The following is a 19,746-nucleotide window of genomic DNA, read 5'->3' as shown; positions in this document are numbered from 1 at the left end:
CAAGGTGGTCCCGCTACTAAAGCCTGGGAAACCAGCTAACATAGGAGAGTCATATCGCCCCGCCCGATATCTCTCCTATCGCCAGTAGCCAAGACGCTTGAAGCCATTTTGCTCCCCTACTTCAAAGCAAATTTGCAGCTAGCCTGTCATCAGCATGGCTACAGAAACCTCCATAGCACCACTATCGCGCTAAATGCCATTAGTACCCAGATAAATTGCGGTTTAAATCAAAACCCCCACCATAGAACAGTTCTCGTTGCGCTAGACCTATCAAAAGCTTTTGATACGATTAATCATGGCACGTTTCTGCAAGACCTGGAAGGGTCTACCCTTCCCCCATGTCTTAAAAGGTGGACCGCAAATTATCTGGGTGGTCGGCAGGCATCGGTACAATTTAGAAACGAAACATCAAAACCAAGAAGAATTAAACAAGGAGTGCCACAGGGTGCTGTCCTATCCCCACGTTTGTTTAATTTCTACATATCTAAGCTACCTTCGCCACCAGAAGGAGTCACTATCGTTTCCTACGCCGATGACTGCACAATAATGGTCACAGGCCCAGGCCCACAGATCGACGAGCTTTGCAACAGAATAAACGGCTACCTCCCTAATCTCTCCAGTTTTTTCGCCTCGCGAAACCTGGTATTATCACCGACTAAATCCTACGCGACCTTATTTACAACATGAACGTCCCAAATGTCGACCATTTTTAACCGTCGATGGCACTACGCTACCGACTGTCCTACACCCCAAAATCTTGGGTGTGACATTTGATCAGGATCTCCATTTTGGTGAGCATGCAGCCGCAATTGTACCGAAAATCCATAGCCGTAATAAAATCCTCAGATCCCTTGCTGACAGTACTTGGGGAAAAGACAAAGAAACGCTCATTACCACATACAAAGTAACTGGCCAGCCGATTGTATGCTACGCGTCGCCTATATGGTCGCTAAGCCTAAAAATTACTCACTGGAGGAAGCTGCAGGCCTGCCAAAATATTGCTCTCAGAACCGCCACGGGCTTTCTGTTTATGTCCCCAGAACACCATCTACATAATGATGTGAGAATACACCCCATCAGGGAGAGAAATGAGATGCTAACCAAACAGTTCCTGTTGAATACCCAGAAACCTGGGAATCACAACAGACGTCTGATTGATGAGCCAACACCGCCTAGGGGTGTAAGGAGTAATCTCCGTAAGTATTATGAAGAACTACGGCACCTGAGAACTCAGCCGTATGAAGCGAAAATACACAAGCAGGTCCTCAGTGAACTCCACAAACAGGCGTCGGACCTTTATGCCAGGAATTGCTCGGTGAATCCAGTACTCAAAAAACAGTGCCCAAAACTTGCGGAAGAGGAACGCATACTCCCCAAGGAAGCGCGAGTCACTCTAGCTCAACTTCGTCCTGGATACTGTAACACGCTAAACTCTTACCTATCCAGAATCAACCCCGACATATGAAATGTATGCCCCGCTTGCAATGTGTCCCCACATCACACCAACCATCTCTTTAATTGTAATGTGGATCCAACGCCTCTAACACCCCTTTCATTATGGTCCACCCCTGTTGAAACAGCAAGTTTTCTTGGACTCCCGTTAGAGGATATTGATGAGAATTTGTGATCGGTCGCATCTATTAGGTGGGCCGAAGCACTGCTACAACAACAACAACAACAACAGTAGAAAATATAGTACCACACCGGACGCTGCCGTCGCCGCGCCGATATTTTTCACATTCGGCGGCGGCATGCGAAAAAGGACGAAAATCGGCCATGAGTAAATTTTGTAATTTTTCTCTAATAAAAAAAAACAAAAACAAAGACAATTATTTAATTTTTTTTTAATTAACTTAGAAAGTAGTTTAGCTACGCGTCCCAATATGGGCGCAGAACCTAAAATAAACACACTGGAGGAACCTGTAGGCCTGTTAAAACACCGCGCTTAGAATGCCAGAACATCCTCTACACAGTGAGACGAGAAATGCTGAACAATCAATTTCTGATGAATACCCAGAAACCTGGAAAACTCATTGATAACGTTGATTTATGGCGTTTTCTTTTCTGGAAAAATTTTACCCTCATATTTATGAGTGGAACATTAAATTTTACCTTTTGAACTAGGTAACCTGGCACTGTGCAAAATGGCTCCTTATGAAGCTAATGACATCCCGTTTGTTATTCAGTGCCAAATATTTTGTGAAAGGAACACACAAACTCACGGGAGAGCTGAGGAGAGCCAACACTATTTTTAGAAGAGAAAACGCTAATAGTCAAGTAAAATGTTTCGCTTTTATACACTCTGGTGCCTCGATCCCATATTTCTCCTAAGATCTAGACCTTTCACGAACATGGCTTCTGGAACAGTTGTATCCCATTTTTGGTTATTTAGCTATATGCGTGTGTATGTGTGAGTAACAACTTCTGCTCTTAGCTGATGACTACCTATTCCTCGAGTTGCTGATTATGTGTGTAGATTATTCTTCGTTGCCTTGTAAATATGCTTGCTTTTTTATACTCAGTTGAGCAGAGCTCACAGAGTATATTAACTTTGATTGGATAACGGTTGGTTGTACAGGTATAAAGGAATCGAGATAGATATAGACTTCCATATATCAAAATCATCAGTATCGAAAAAAAATTTGATTGAGCCATGTCCATCCGTCCGTCCGTCTGTCCGTTAACACGATAACTTCAGTAAATTTTGAGGTATCTTGATGAAATCTGGTACGTAGATTCCTGGGCACTCATCTCAGATCGCTATTTAAAATGACCGATATCGGACTATAACCACGCCCACTTTTTCGATATCGAAAATTTCGAAAAACCGAAAAAATGCGATAATTCATTGCCAAAGGCGGTTAAAGCGATGAAACTTGGTAGATGGGTTGACGTTATGACGCAGAATAGAAAAGTAGTAAGATTTTGGACAATGGGCGTGGCACCGCCCACTTTTACAAGAAGGCAATTTAAAAGTTTTGCAAGCTGTAATTTGGCAGTCGTTGAAGATATCATGATGAAATTTGGCAGGAACGTTACTACTATTACTATATATGTGCTGAATAAAAATTAGCAAAATTGGATGAAGAACACGCCCACTTTTTAAAAAAAAATTTTTTTTAATTCAAATTTTAACAAAAAATTTAATATCTTTACTGTATATAAGTAAATTAAGTCAAAATTCAACTCCAGTAATGATATGATGCAACAAAATACAAAAATAAAAGAAAATTTCAAAATGGGCGTGGCTCCGCGCATTTTCATTTAGTTTGTCTAGAATACTTTTAATGCCATAAGTCGAACAAAAATTTACCAATCCTTCTCAAATTTGGTAGGGGCATAGATTCTATGACGGTAACTGTTCTCTGTGAAAATGGGCGAAAGCGGTGGAAGCCACGCCCAGTTTTTATACACAGTCCACCGTCTGTCCTTCCGCTCGGCCCTTAACACAATAACTTGAGCAAAAACCGATATATCTTTACTAAACTTAGCCCACCTACTTACCTAAACTCACTTTATCTTGGTATACAAAATGGTCGAAATCCGACCATAACCACGCCCACTTTATCGATATCGAAAATTACGAAAAATGAAAAAAATGCCATAATTCTATACCAAATACGAAAAAAGGGGATTAATCATGGTAACTGGATTGGTTTATTGCCGCAAAATATAACTTTGGAAAAAACTTTGTAAAATGGGTGTGACACCTACCATATTAAGTAGAAGAAAATGAAAAAGTTCTACAAGGCGAAATCAACAGCCCTTGGAATCTTGGCAAGAATACTGTTAGTGGTATTGCATATATAAATAAATTAGCAGTACCCGACAGATGATTTTCTGGATCACCTGGTCCACATTTTGGTCGATATCGCGAGAACGCCTTCACATATACATCTAAGGGCCACTCGCTTTTAAAACCCTCATTAATACCTTTAATTTGATATCCATATCGTACAAACACATTCTAGAGTCACCCCTGGCCCACCCTAATGGCGATATCTCGAAAAGGCGTCCACCTATAGACCTAATGCCCACTCGCCCTTAAAATGCTCAGTGACACCTTTCGTTTGATACCCATATCGTACAAACATTCTAGAGTCACCCCTGGCCCACCCTAATGGCGATATCTCGAAAAGGCGTCCACCTATAGACCTAATGCCCACTCCCTCTTAAAATGCTCAGTAACACCTTTCGTTTGATACCCATATCGTACAAGCATTCTAGAGTCACCCCTGGCCCACCCTAATGGCGATATCTCGAAAAGGCGTCGTCCACCTATAGACCTAATGCCCACTCCCTCTTAAAATGCTCAGTAACACCTTTCGTTTGATACCCATATCGTACAAACATTCTAGAGTCACCCTTGGTCCACCTTTATGGCGATATCTCGAAAATGCGTCCACCTATAGAACTAAGGATTACTCCCTTTTAAAATACTCATTACCACCTTTCATTTGATACCCATATCGTACAAACACATTCTAGAGTCACCCTGGCCCACCCTAATGGCGATATCTCGAAAAGGCGTCCACCTATAGACCTAATGCCCACTTCCTCTTAAAATGCTCAGTAACACCTTTCGTCTGATACCCATATCGTACAAACATTCTAGACTCACCCTTGGTCCACCTTTATGGCGATATCTCGAAAAGGCGTCCCCCTATAGAACTAAGGATTACTCCCTTTTAAAATACTCATTACCACCTTTCATTTGATACCCATATCGTACAAACACATTCTAGAGTCACCCCTTGCCCACCCTAATGGCGATATCTCGAAAAGGCGTCCACCTATAGACCTAATGCCCACTCCCTCTTAAAATGCTCAGTAACACCTTTCGTTTGATACCCATATCGTACAAACACATTCTAGAGTCACCCCTGGCCCACCCTAATGACGATATCTCGAAAAGGCGTCCACCTATAGTCCCTCTTAAAATGCTCAGTAACACCTTTCGTTTGATACCCATATCGTACAAACATTCTAGAGTCACCCTTGGTCCACCTTTATGGCGATATCTCGAAAAGGCGTCCACCTATAGAACTAAGGATTACTCCCTTTTAAAATACTCATTACCATCTTTCATTTGATGCCCATATCATACAAACATATTCTAGAGTCACCCCTGGCCCACCCTAAGGCGACATTTCGAAAAGGCGTCCACCTATAGACCTAATGCCCACTCCCTCTAAAAATGCTCAGTAACACTTTTCGTTTGATACCCATATCGTACAAACATTCTAGAGTCACCCCTGGCCCACCCTAATGGCTATATCTCGAAAAGGCGTCCACCTATAGACCTAATGCCCACTTCCTCTTAAAATGCTCAGTAACACCTTTCATTTGATTCCCATATCGTACAAACACATTCTAGAGGCACCCCTGGTCCACCTTTATGGCGATATCTCGAAACGTCGTCCACCTATGGAACTAAGGATCACTCCTTTTCAAAATACTCATTAACAGCTTTCATTTGATACCTATATCGTACAAACATATTCGAGAGTCACCCCTGGTCCACCTTTATGGCGATTTCTCGAAAAGGCATTCACCTATAGAACTAAAGACCATTCCCTTTTAAAATACTCATTACAACCTTTCATTTGATACCCATATCGTACAAACACATTCTAGAGTCACCCCTGGTCCACCTTAATGGCGATATCTCGGAAAGGCGTCCACCGATAGACCTAAGGCCCACTCCCTCTTAAAATGCTCAGTAACACCTTTCATTTGATACCCATATCGTACAAACAAATTCTAGAGTCAGCCCTGGTCCACCTTTATAGCGATATCCCTAAATGACGTCCATCCATAGAACTATGGCCTACTCTCTCTTAAAATACTCTTTAATACCTTCCATTTGATACACATGTCATACAACCACATTCCAGGGTTACCCTAGGTTCATTTTCCTACATAGTGATTTTCCTTATTTTGTCTCCATAGCTCTCAACTGAGTATGTAATGTTCGGTTACACCCGAACTTAGCCTTCCTTACTTGTTTGTTGTTGTGATTATTTAGTAACATCATAGTGATGCTAATATTCATTTGTAATCATTATTACTATTTTATTGTGGCGAATATTAGCATCACTATGATGTTAGTAAATAATCACAACAACAAAAAAAGCAAGCACACTTACAAGGTAACGAAGAATATTCCACACTCATAATAAGCAACTCGAGACATATGTACTCATCAGCTAAGAGCAGAAGTTGTTACTCACACATACACACGCATATAGCTAAATAACCAAGTATGGGATACAACTGTTCCAGAAGGCATGTTCGTGAAATGTCTAGACCTTGAAAGAAATATGCGATCGAGGCACCAGAGTGTATAAAAGCGGCGCAGGCTGAGGAGTGACTAATCAATTTAATTTAAACACGCTACTAGTGAAGTATAATTGTGATTGTGAAGTACTACTCTCAAAGTAGTCTGAATAAAGACCATTTTGCAATACTGAATATTGGATTTGTTTACTCAACAGTTCAGCGATTCGAACGTTATCAGAAGGTGTATAATTATCAAGAATTTCTCAAAATTCGTTACAATATATATTCATATCCTACACCAAAATCTTAGCTCGTGACTAGGGTTGTTAATTTATATTTCACAAATATGGAACAAAATTATGCTTGAAAATACGGGAATTTTAAGCCCACACGTCATATAGGGGGTTGCAAAGTGAATGGTGGGAAATTTTAACTTGACTTTGATTAAAATTTTAAGTAAATTCTCTTTTACTACACCTTTTTCAGTTTAATTTTACAAAATTACAATTCAAGTTCAGAATTTCCAATTAAATTAAAATTAAATTAATAAACATTGTCCGCGCTGGACGTATAACAATTGTCAGTTGTCTCCGTTTATTTTTGTACGAGCCGGACCCTTGCGCATCTTGCGCAACCAATATAAAAGTATCTTATCAAATATCAACAGAAACCAGCTGTTCTATCAATAAATTTAAACTGACAGCATGCGCTGCCATCTGGCGTATGGTAGCAACTGTCGGCAATGCAGTGCAAATATTCACAATAGTGCAATAGTACTGTAACGAATTTACTGTAAGTCCTCTTATTTGCCCTTCTGCTAAGTTTGAATCACTAAACTGTTGAATAAATAACTCCACTATTGAATAATGGAAAAATGGCCTTTATTAAAGTACTTCACAATAACACTTATACTTTGCTACTAGCTGGCTTACTAACCAAACTGACTGATACCTTAAATGAAATTCTACTATTGCCCACAGATTGCGTGCTTAATCAAAAACTGAATTATAGCGCCTCTACCGCTGGTACTTTTATACTCTGTGATTTCCTCGTGGCATCTTCTAGGCGCTTCCAGAATTAACTTAGTTAGTTATAAATTTCTCAGCTACAACTACAGATGTATAATTTTTATAGCTTCTCTCATACCCCATGTGCTTTTATGTGTGAGCGACACTTCCACAATCAGAATTGCATACCTTTATGAGCATTTCCGATAAGATACCGGCATGTGCTTGTGCGTTGCTCTCAGCTGCGTATACCTACATATGTGTAGACATAATGATTGAATTATTGATGTGCATTCACGTCACTGCTTAGCATCGGCATAGAGATGGCAGTACTCCTTACTGTTGCTAACATTCGTAACAGTACAAATAGATTTCTTTGTGGGCTCACAATCGTTTATTTTTGACAAATTATTTTAATAAAATATAGCTAAACAAAAGCACTACTACCAAAATTGCCCAAAGCTCGCTAATAGCCCGAATCTTCATATTTGCAACCAAAACTTTATTTATAGATTTTTTCAAATAAGAGCGAAACAGGGACCCGTATATAAAAACAGCAATTAGAAATAATATATATGATAATCTACTTACCGGCTGAAATATTTGAAGTTCTCAGCAGCATGATGAGAATTAAGTCACATAAAATCCGATACATATCCATTCTACTGTTAAATATCCTTATTTTATTAGACTACAGTTATGTTTAAGTATGTGTACTTAGTTTTGTTATAATCACTTATATGAAATACTATCGAACTTGGCTGATATTTATCATTGTGACGCAACTTAATATAATTTTTAAAGGTCTCTTCATGGTGTTAGAATAAAGGTAATTTCATTTTCATTATGAGGTCATTATTGATTAAAAAACAGATTATTGAAGTTTCTCGTAATGTCAACATTTAGCGTATCACTTCCCAATCCAATGTATGTATTTAGGAGAGGATAATTTGGAAGTATATATTGGGAACTGTTTAAAAAATGTTTATACAAATAAATAGTATTATTAGCACTCTGTTTATAGATTCATATTTTAAAATGAGCGCTTAAACTATACAGAAGAGGATATTAGGAAATAAACACTATTTCTGGTCTCCATATTTTATATGTTTGCAATTTGACAGCTTCGGAATAGTATTAACCCAGATTTGAACGAGCTGAGACACACACTTCATGAAGCACTAATACTAAACTTCGAGGACATATATATTCGGGTGTCCGTTATTTACCATATTTGTAAGACACAACACTTATTATCAAACCAAAAAAGCTAATTTATTTTTAGTTTAAACGGTGCCGCAGAAATGATTTATTTTCCATACAAATTTGTAATGTATTTTTGATTTTTTTTTAAAGAAAAATTGTTTGAAAAAATATTAGTCTACAAAAACGAAATGCAGATATTTTTGTAGAAAAATTAACAGTATTTAAAACAGGTTTAAGTAATTTTCGATACATTCACTTATTCAAAAGTTATTTTAAATTAAAGCTGAACTTCTTACCCAAGAGCTTGAAAAGCTACATTCAGTATACGCCGTGAATTTAAAAAAAAAAAAAAAAATGGTTGCGGCTTTAACATCATGCGAAGAAGATGAACTTGATTTACCTAAATGTTTTGTTTTCAGTTCAAAAGATTTCACTTGCTTTCTTGACACGTTGATCATTTTATCAATTTCAAATCCCTAAAACTTGTTTAAAGATTTAATATCGAACATATTTTCATCTGCTAGATAATAATTGGTCAAATCATCCATATTATTTTAAAGGTTTGAGAATTGTTAAGTATCTCAAAGTGGTCAATGATTCTGCAGAGATATCTGTCAAACTAACTGAAGAATATAGTAATACTCTAAGCTAAGCACAAAGATCAGAAACATAATGTTATTCAAGTGTTAAGTGAATATAAAAAATGATTTCCAAATGCCTCCAAAGAATTTTTCATGAGTTATAGCTGAACGTTGAAAATACAATCGTATGGGGTGCCACGGCGTATACTGAATGTAGCTTTTTAAGCTCTTGTATAAAAAGTTCGCCTTTAATTTAAAATAACTTTTGAATGAGTGAGTGTATCGAAAAATTTCTTGATGACCTTTTATAAAGACCGTTCAAAAGCCTCAGATGTCTGAAGTCTTCGAGCAATGCGAGATTTCAGGTATTTTTAATGCTTATGGCCACTACTTGCCATACTCTGGCAGATTTTCTCTTGGTTGAGGCCATGTACACCCACTATCTAAGCACTGACTGTACTTGAGGGTACTTAATACGACGAGAGGAAAGATGTAGGTCAATATAACCATCCGTGATTAGAAGCATTACCTGGGGTTTGTAGTATACCACTCTGCCCGATATCCGTACCGTGTTGAAATGTGATATTTCAATCAAAGCGTGGCTGTTTAATCGGGTTCTGAGGCTTCGGCGATTTCCGAAAACTAATGAGGTCCAGAGTTTCCCGGCAAGATTCAAGAAATTTTAAGCGATCACAAAAACCGCAATTTGTTTCACACCAATAAAATATTAACGATTTTTCTTAGTTTAGATGGTAGGACGTCAATGTCATAGTCTGTTTAATTGTCAGGTAGTTAATGTGGCGACCGACAGCTGACAAAGGAATTACATTCTTTCATACCATGGGTCTTTTTAAATTTTTAAAAATTGACAAAGGTGTCACCTTTTTGAAATTTTAATAATATACATATGTCATCATTTGTGTTCTAATCTCCGTGAAACCTTTGATAACATTACTAAATTGCCTGACGGTAATTAAGCAATAATAAAATAAAAATTGAATATTCAATTATTATAAGTTATTATGGATATGCAATAATTATAAGCCGGTGAAAGTTTTTATTCCAAATTGTCAAATTCTTTTTTTATTCTTGAAGTGAAGTTCTGACTTAACAATTTCAATAAGGTCGAAATAGCTTGTTTTGAAAAAGCTGTCAAACAATTTGCGAATTACCACTCGAGTGATTAATAACAAAAATATCTAACGTAACTCATCTTTATTTAATGAAGCTAATTTATGTAAATACCAATTTATAAAAGCCCTATATTCTTATTATTAGATGTATCGAACAGTATTAGCTTTGTTCCACCCGTGACAAAATAAGTGGAAATTTGTTATTCTTAATTTTGCACCCGTTCTATTATTTCATATTTGTTATACAAAGTTTAAAATTCGTTTTCAATATATATCAACAATACAGTTTTGAGTCATTCGTCTTCAAATGGAATTATTCAACAATGAATATACATATGTACATATGTGAAAATGACCCACCCGTGACAAGTACGTAAAAAAATTTGTTAGAAATGAATGGGCATTGCAAATACGACATATAATTCTCAAAGATATATCAACTAATTAAATGCAATAGAAATTTTAATTAAAATACGATATCCATGAAATTTGCTTTTTCATGGCCCTTGAATTTGTGTCAAAGCCTTGGAAGGTACAAATTTTAGACTTTCTCCTAACTCAAATTTATTTAGCCCATGAACTGATTGCATGACATAAACCATATTTTGAACCTTTGGGGTACTTTATTTTCCATTAACAAGTTCATTAAATGCTTTTAACTCAAACATGTCCCACACGTGACACTTGAATTTTGGATTTTAGCGAAGAAACATTTAAGAAAAATATTTATTTTTACGAAATTTGGTCTCCCAAATGTTCCTTTATCTTAAGGTATTTAAACAAAATAAGCTACTTTATAATACATAACTTTACTAATTGATTGCGTTTGTTTTTTGCCCCACCCGTTACAGTTATAAAACGTATTATATTTTGCATATATACAAAAATATTGTCACTTTTTTTACATAACAGTAACAGTTGAATGTAAAGTGTCTCAACCTCGGCTGTTTTGAAATTTGACCAAATTTCCTTTATATCCGACCATGACTTATTGTTCTGTACCCTTGACCTGTCTTTTAGCCAATGTTATACAAGTAATTCATATACATTTAGAGATTACCGTTTCTGGGATCATTACGCATGATTTTCTGATCGGTCTAATGTAAATTGGTGTCAATGTTGGAATCTTATTACAGCTAATGAAAAGCTTAGTTTCCTGAATAGCGAAATACAAGAAGATTTTAATAATCATGTTCCTGAACGTGTGGTAAAGTCCAAGTCAAAGTCCTCATCCTGTGCGTGGTATAACAGTGCAATTATTGTGGCAATAATGAAATGCAGCAAGGCATACCGGGAATGGAAAAAAATCGGACTGAACCTTGTTGGAACTTATTTAGAGTTGCCAGAAATATGGCGGCAAATATTATTCGAGCTCAAAAGCGTGAATATTTTAGGTCTAAGCTTAATCCATCACTTCCATGCAATACATTGTGGCGTAACTTGAAGAAATTACTTGTATATGGCAAGCAAAATGTCGATTGCAAACTAAGTGCTGATGACCTTAATAATGCTTTCGTCAGAAGTCCAAAAGTCAGTGTACCAGCTTGTTCAAACGCGTACTACTCGCGCACACCGTTGGATTTTCAGCTGTGTCTGAAAATGATGCCGCGAAATGCGTTTCGTGAAAATTATATTACCATATATATTGAGTTGCCTTACCCATGTTACTAGTCATTGTATCACAACATCATGCTTCCCAGATCTGTGGAAAGATGCCATAGTTAAGCCTGTGCACAAAATAGACTTGCAAGCTCACCAAATGATTTTCGCCCTATTAGTATTTTACCTGCGTTGTCGAAAGTTATCGAAAGACTTCTAGCGGAAGAAATTACCCTTCATATCCAAAATAATAAACTACTTTCACCCTTTCAATCGGGATATAGAGCCAAGCACAGCTGCTCAACTGCGTTGTTGGAAATATTGGACTATATACGGGTGCCCTTTGATAAAAATCAGCTCACGTTGCTCTGTCTGTTAGATTTTTCGAAAGCTTTTGACTCTGTCAATCACCAGTTGCTTTGTAACAAACTCAGAAAATATTTTGGATTCAGTGGAAATGCAGTGAAAATTATGGATAGCTATCTGACCGGTAGATGCCAGCAAGTAAGCACGGGCTACGAAATATCGCAGTCAAAATTTTTAGCTCTGGGAGTTCCACAAAGTTCCATCCTTGGACCCCTATTATTCAGCCTGTTTCTAAATGACATTTTCCTAGAGTGCAGTCACGTTAGAATGCATGCCTATGCTGATGATGTGCAAATGTACATATCTGATAGTATTAGTAACACCAATGACCTTTGCGCTAAATTAAATGGAGATTTGTTGAAAGTGTCGCACTGAGCTAGCAAAAATGGTCACTGCCTCAACGCAAGTAAGTCTTCTGTATTACCGATATCAAGGAAAAAAATCGTTGTTTGTAATCCACCTATCATACATATTGATAACAACGTGATTAAAATTGTTAACAAGGTTAAAAACCTGGGATTTGTTGTAAACTTTAGTCTTACTTGCGTTGATCATATTAATTTCATGGTAGGGAGGGTATACTGCACACTCCGAAATCTAAGACAGTCGTCAATATTTACGCCAGTTGCCATACGAAAAAAACTTGCAGCTCTACTATTGTAGCCGATAACAACCTATTCAGAGTTGTTATACAATAAATTAGATTCCTGTTCCGCTAATAAAATAGATGTTGCGTTCAACCACATAACGCGATATGTGTATGGCCTATGAAAGTTTGACCCTATTTCTGCTTGGAGAACTAAGCTTCTTGGTTGTGAAATCCATGCTTATTTGAAAGCGAGAAGTTGTATTTTTCTCGTTCAGCTGATTGCCACAAAAACGCCCTCTTATCTATATGAAAAGCTTGTTTTTCCTAGGTCTAGTCGTTTGAATGATTTAATCGTGCCGAGTTTCAACTTTGTGGCTTCAACAAGACTCTTTTTTGTAAATACTATTCGCACTTGGAATTCCATACCGGCTGCCACAAAGAACCGTATAAACCAAAGGAACTAAAGACAAATTATTTATCAATATTTTTCAACATAATTTGCTTAAATTGGCCACCTATAAAACTATTAATTACTTACTTATCTTTGATTGTATTATCTTTTATTAATTTAATTTTCTGTATCTGTTTTATGTATAACGATTTCTATGAATAGTATAATTTTATACACTCCTAACTGGATGTTTAGTTTTGATATAATTTTTATATTTAAACTAGATGACCCGGCAGACGTTGTCCTGCCTTAAATTTGGCCAATCTGCATACATTTTAATAAGCTTTTTCCGTCTGACTCTGCCCTCCCTCCCTCTTCACTTTTTCCTAATCCTTTTATTCACTCCTCCCTCCATCTTTTTCGCTTCATCTATCTCCATCTTCGTCTCATTCTATCTCTTTCTCAATCTCCTTCTCTCTTTTCTGTTTTCTCTTCTCTCAATTTCTTCTCATTCTTCTGCATCCCTTATTGCCTGTCCCAGAAGGTGGTATGTATTTTATTCCAGTCCCAGTCCCACTCCGAGTCTCAGTCCCAGTCCTAGTCCTAATCCCAATCACAGTCCGTCTCGGGATAATATAATACTCTGTACTAAAGCACTCATCAACAGCTTTTATTTGATATCAATATTTTATAAAAACATTCTAGGGGTACCCGGGTCCACGTTTTGGCCTATATCTCGAGACCCTAGTCACCCAGGGGTATGAAAATTACCCTCTACTAAAGCACTCATCAACAGCTTTCGTTTGATATCCATATTCTATAAACACACTATAGGGGTAACCGGGTCCACGTTTTGGCCAATATCTCAAGACCCTAGTCACCCAGGGGTATGAAAATTACCCTCTACTAAAGCACTCATCAACAGCTTTCATTTGATATCCATATTCTATAAACACACTCTAGGGGTACCCGCGTCCACGTTTTGGCCTATATCTCGAGACCCCAGTCACCCAGTCACCTATCCTATATTTCAAGTTAGATCAAACTACACACGGGGTACAAAACTAATTCAAAATCGGTTCAGTAGTTTAGGAGTCCATTGGCCTCAATTGTGTGACACGTGTTTTTTGTATATTAAGATTAAATTGATTTTGTTAACATAAATATTATTGAGTAAGAGTTATGTGTTAAAAGTTGTACTAAAAAGACTGCAGTCAGGTCTTATTATACTAATATTTCCTAACTATAATAATAATAATAATTAGAACCAGAAATATCCAGCTGGTTTTATCAGAATGCTTCAACAAAGGTGAAATATTGCGTACGACTGTCCCACCCGTGACGATGGAACATCGCTAAATGTTTTTTTCTGTACAATTTGTGACCTTTGGCTTCGAATGTTTTAATGCCGCCTTACATTGCCAAAATAAAGTCGTATGGAAGTTTCCAGCTTCTTGTGTCAAATTCACTATTTTTACCTAAATTGACTGTAAATTTGATAATATTCTAATTTTAACGCGAGTTTGGAAAGTAACAAAAAAAAAAGGTATCTAAATGCAAGTTTAACATCTTATTCATATATATAACACTGTAATATTTATACAATTTGAATTAATCTCAAACGTCCAATGAGCTATTATCATCATCACCTCTTGGCACTATTGTGAAATTTGATTTAAGTAATTGGATTGAATTGAAAATGCAATAATGCAAATAGGTTTAAAAATAAACCACTTTGGGCACCTTAAAGTAAAATGTTGCTATGTATGTATTATTGATTTCACGGTTGCAGTCAAGAAAAATTTTCTTTTTTAACTGTTTATATATTTTATAAATGGATTTTTTCACAGACAATCAGTTGATATTGAATTTACGTTCGTCACGCGTCACATGTAAAATTCGACCGTTAAACAGCAGAGCAGGACGTGACTTATAAAGTGGATGCGATTTTATCAACTAACTAAAATATGCGCCAAAATCACGGAATACAAAGTATTTTGCTTTCAAGACAATACACTACTCAATTTTTCACTCAAATAGTGGCGCATTCACTGCGTCGGCGTGAAAAATGCACAAATTTGAAAACAGGCGGCGTTACAGTCAGTTTTTTCTTTAATCAGATTTTGAGTGAAGTCAATAAAGGTTGGGGTCACTTTGTTACGAGGTTTGTAGAGATAATATAATGCTTTTCTTTTACTACTTTGCTTCAGTTTGTAATGAAATGCTAATTTGGTGACATTTTAATATAAATACTTTGAAGGAAAAAGTTGTTTTAAGTACATTCGTTGTTGTTGTGCGATTTTAGCTTTGGGCGATCGCCTATAATTGGCGTAACAAAAAATGTTCACAAATATATTTAAAATTACAGTCACGTACGCTAAAGTGCAAAACCGCAATTTTTCATTGCGAATGAGGTAGGGAGCATGGGTAAATTTTTAGGAAATCTGTAAAGGTAGAGATGTGAGTGTACGCTGTGTTACAAAAATTTGTTTTTACCATTTGCTTCCAATAAATAAATAAGTAACTTCAACATTAAAAGTCTTTTTGGTAATATCTTTTTTAAGTGCAACACAATGTAAGTAATGAAAAGTTTTAAATTAGGTCCTAATTGTGGGCAAAACTAAAATAATGTAAAAATCATGTTAGACCTTTTTTTCAGCAATTTAATTTACGCACAGACACCGCGCCATTAAAAGAAGACTTGTGTACCAAATACTCAAGTAGATGCATGTGTATATAGGCTATTTAAAGTTATGGTTATCCATAACCTCAAATTGTTTTAGTACCATAACCCTACCTTGCAAACGCAATAGCCTGCAATGCCGTCACCGTAACCATAACCGTCACTAGAACGAAAACCCTGGCCGTAACCGCAGTCAGAAATTTCATCCCGACTGCAAGGGATATGCAAATTTGAACGATGTGGCTTCCGTAAATGGGGTTACCCAGGCCTGACGAGAGGGTGGGGGGAATGGGGGGATTCCACCGGGCCCGTGGTTTCTGAGGGGGCCCCCGATTTAGAGGTACTAAGACATATTTTTTTAAATCAGGTGAGTCTTTAGTTGTTCCATGTGCAATTTTTAAGCCGAATTTCAAAAGCAACGAATATCTGCATTTATATTGTTTTGTTGATTTTCCGACAGGGTGGATAAATGATGTATATTGGAACGATTTTCCGTCATCCCTTGGCAAATTTGGTTTTGAGACAAACCTGTTTCGTCCGAAACGAAAATCGACACTGATGATGGCACAACGCCGAAACCGGTTTGTCTCAAAACCAAATTTGACAAGGGATGACGGAAATCGTTCCTTTTCCTTAAAATTTAAGAATAAATATTTCATTTGGCAGCTGGCTCAAAACGCTTTATAAAGTGCAAAACACCTGAGGGAAACTATATTAGATCAACGCAAAAAAGCCAAGTATTTGATGCTATGTCTGATGCTAGTCACGTTGAACAGACTACGTTCGTTTTGCGCTACCTCCATTTCAATTCGAGAGCAACAAATTTTACAACTGAATAACGGTTTTTGGCTTTCGTGGATTTTAAATAGAGCTTACGATTTCTTCTCGAACACAAGCGAGATTTTCGAGACCCGAGAAATCGAGAACTCGACTTCTCGCGAGATTCTCGTGTCTCGAAGTACTCGTAAATCTCGCGAGTTTCTAGACATAAACTTAATCGCTGTATGGACAGTATTAATACTCTTGGTTTTTTTCTTGTGATTTCTCACTTGATTTTATTGCTTTCCAATGACACTTGTCTCAATACATATTTATTATACATATAATTTTGCTCACAATATTTTTTTTTTGTAACGAGACATCGAGAACACGGCTTCTCACGAGATTCTCGAATCTCGAAATACTCTTAATACTCGCAAGCTTCCCGACTTTCAATTAAGTTGCTGTATTGGCAGTATTCTATACATTTCGGTGTTTTTTACTTGTGGTTTTGTGGACATTTTCGCTTGTGCTCCAGAAGAAGGCGAGAAGGCGAGACTCGCGAAAAGTCTCTTTTCGAACAAGTTCGAGAAATCGTAAGCTCTAATTGTAACCAAAAAAACTGGTGAGGAAACCGCGGATTTAATTTGCCATACTCTAGGTAAACATGAAATCCCATAAAAAAATTGTCGTGCACAAGGGTATGAGAACGGCGCCAATATGAAAGGAGCTCACAACGGAGCACAACGTCACATTCTCGACAAAAACTCGAATGCTGATTACTCGCCTTGTGCAACCCACAGTCTGAATTTATGTGGTGTTGATGCTGCAGAATGGTGCACGGTTGCAATTAGTTTCTTCGGAGTTTTACAAAAATGTTTTACTATTTTCAGCAGCAGTCCACAACGATGGGACATCCTAAAAAAAAAAATGTACCGAGCTCTCTTCACAGTCTTGATTAACACAAGCACTAAACGCATTACTTAAGCTAAATTTTACTGCACAAGCATACGGAGATGGTACCGGCATTCTCAAGTACATAAACAAGTTCGAATGTATGTTGCTGTCCACAATTTGGTTCAAAATACTGACTACCATTAATGAAATAAACGTCGTACTCCAAGCTATAGGCGCCACCATAGATGCTGAGGTCCGACATTTAGATACTTATTAGCTGATTTAAACTTCATCAGGAACCATTGGGAAACAATTTTAAACGAATGCAAAATAGTTGCTGTTCAATTAAACATCTCGCCAAAGTTTCCGGACATTCTAAAGATAAAACCCAAAAGACGTTTTGAAGATAATGGAAATGAGATGATTGCGGATGATCCAGAGTCTGATTTCAAAAACAATACATCCTTGGTGATCGATGATTCGGTAATCACTGGCATTACTGAACGATTTGCAGCTATGAGAAATTTGAGGGAGACGTTTTCCTTTTTGTGGCAATTTGAAGACATGGATTAAACTACGGTCCGGGCGAGCGTAGCAAAATTTGTCGAAAAATACAAGTCGGATATTTCTCAAAGCTTAGAATGCGAAATAATTCACTTGAAACACATTTACGAAGCAAATTTTGATAAAGGTCTGTCGCCATTGGAATTGCTAAATGCCCTCTATGTTCAAAATCTCCATACAATTTTCCCCCACATTTGTGTTGCTTTATGTGTCTTTTGCACTTTACCTGTCACTGTAGCTAGTGCAGAACGTTTTTTCAGCGTCCTTGCAAGAATCAAAAACTTTCATAGATCGCGTTCATCTCCACAGCGAGTTTCAGGACTTGCCATGCTTTGTGTTGAATCCGTTTTGGCAAGACAGTTAAATTTTGATATTATTATAAAAAATTTTGCAGCGAAAAAAGCAAGAAAAGCCACTCTTCGATATCGGAACCTTCTATATTGAATAATTAAAATTTATAATCATCCTTAAGTTTGTCAGAAATATATTAAAATGTTGCCAAATAACTACTTAGAACAGATTATTTGAAACAATATGTGGCTGCTAAAAGAGTATTTTATTTCTACGTTAGAATAAAAAGTATAAATAGTAAATAAATCTTTTCAATTGTAATGTGAAATCTACGCCTCTAACACCAATCTCCATATGCTCCGCCCCTGGTGAAACTGCCAGTTTCCTTGGACTCCCGTAGAGGACTTTGATGACAATAGTCGTAGTGGCAAATATTATTTATATAGTTGCCCTTCTTTTACACCCATCAAACTGCGCAGCGATGAGATTGTCTAGTTCGAAACAAATCTTAAGATTCTTGAAACTACGTATCGCTCACAGTAAATATATAAAATTTAAAAAAAATGGTGTCGCGGCCATAATAGAAAAAGGGCAATAAGCTTAATAACATATGATCTAGAATTTTCACAATTTTAGTTCTTTGCATAGCTATCGAATAGCATCTAAATATTACAATACCAAAATTTCATCAAGAAATGTTAAGCAGTTTAACTTTTTTCTAACTTGCTATACTTGACCGTATGACCTTAAGATATTATACGCCAATATGGATATCACACGAAAGGAGTTTTTAGACCATCAACATATTTAGCATTTAATTTTTATATTGTAACCGGTTGTGGAAATACACTAAAAAAACTAACCGTGTCGCCACCGTAACATCGATATGTCGCGACCTCAACATTTTAAAATACTAATAAATGTTCTCGTTTTTAATTTCTAAGCTGACATTTTTTCGCGTTAATGCTGGCTCACAGATTGACCGTCTCGAATGTATGTTCGTCAAGAGTGAAATGACGTACAGGGTGCTAATCAGGGCCGGATTAACAAGTAGGCAGAATAGGCGGTTTCCTGGGGCCCCCGAAAAATGAAAAAAGACTTCTAAAATTTTCTTAAAAACATAAAATTCTAGGAGTGAAAGCAAAATATAATCAGAACTGAAAATAATTTTTACTCAAATAAATACAACTCAATTGACCACATTCAAAAGGTTCCTAAAAAGGACATTTCCGACTCAATTGACAAATTGTATGAGCATGCAAAGAAGTGTATCGAAGTAAAAGGAGAGTATATTCAATGTACACTGGCTGTTTTTATTTTGAAAAATTTCGGTTATTTTTGACTGCTATGCGTTCAGTGAGTAAGTCATTGCAAAGTTAAAAAGCAGATTTGCAAACG

The 19,746-nt window shown here is 36.9% G+C and overlaps 1 protein-coding gene across 11 annotated transcripts in view; it reads right to left on the bottom strand.

The window, feature by feature from the left end:
* Positions 1 to 19,187, bottom strand: part of LOC137242194 (beta-1,3-glucosyltransferase) — a 220,829-nt gene extending 201,642 nt beyond the window's left edge. For 8 of the 11 annotated variants that reach the window (XR_010950118.1, XM_067769561.1, XM_067769571.1 and 5 more), the window contains exons 1-2: positions 14,898 to 15,084; positions 7,881 to 8,259 (exon numbers count right to left, since the gene is read on the bottom strand). Coding sequence is in view for 10 of the 11 variants with exons in the window: in XM_067769561.1 (XP_067625662.1) it covers positions 7,881 to 7,950 (70 nt within the window). In the remaining variant the exon portion in view is untranslated. Of the gene's footprint in view, positions 1 to 7,880; positions 8,260 to 14,897; positions 15,085 to 19,093 lie in introns of those variants that run through there. The other 3 variants (XM_067769563.1, XM_067769562.1, XM_067769564.1) reach the window with 3 other exon arrangements.
* Positions 19,188 to 19,746: the final 559 nt, after the last annotated feature.

Source organism: Eurosta solidaginis, chromosome 2 (assembly GCF_040869045.1).
Source record: "Eurosta solidaginis isolate ZX-2024a chromosome 2, ASM4086904v1, whole genome shotgun sequence".
Taxonomy (NCBI): domain Eukaryota; kingdom Metazoa; phylum Arthropoda; class Insecta; order Diptera; family Tephritidae; genus Eurosta; species Eurosta solidaginis.
The sequence above is the reverse complement of the archived record's forward strand: the minus strand, read 5'-3'. Positions and strand labels throughout refer to the sequence as shown.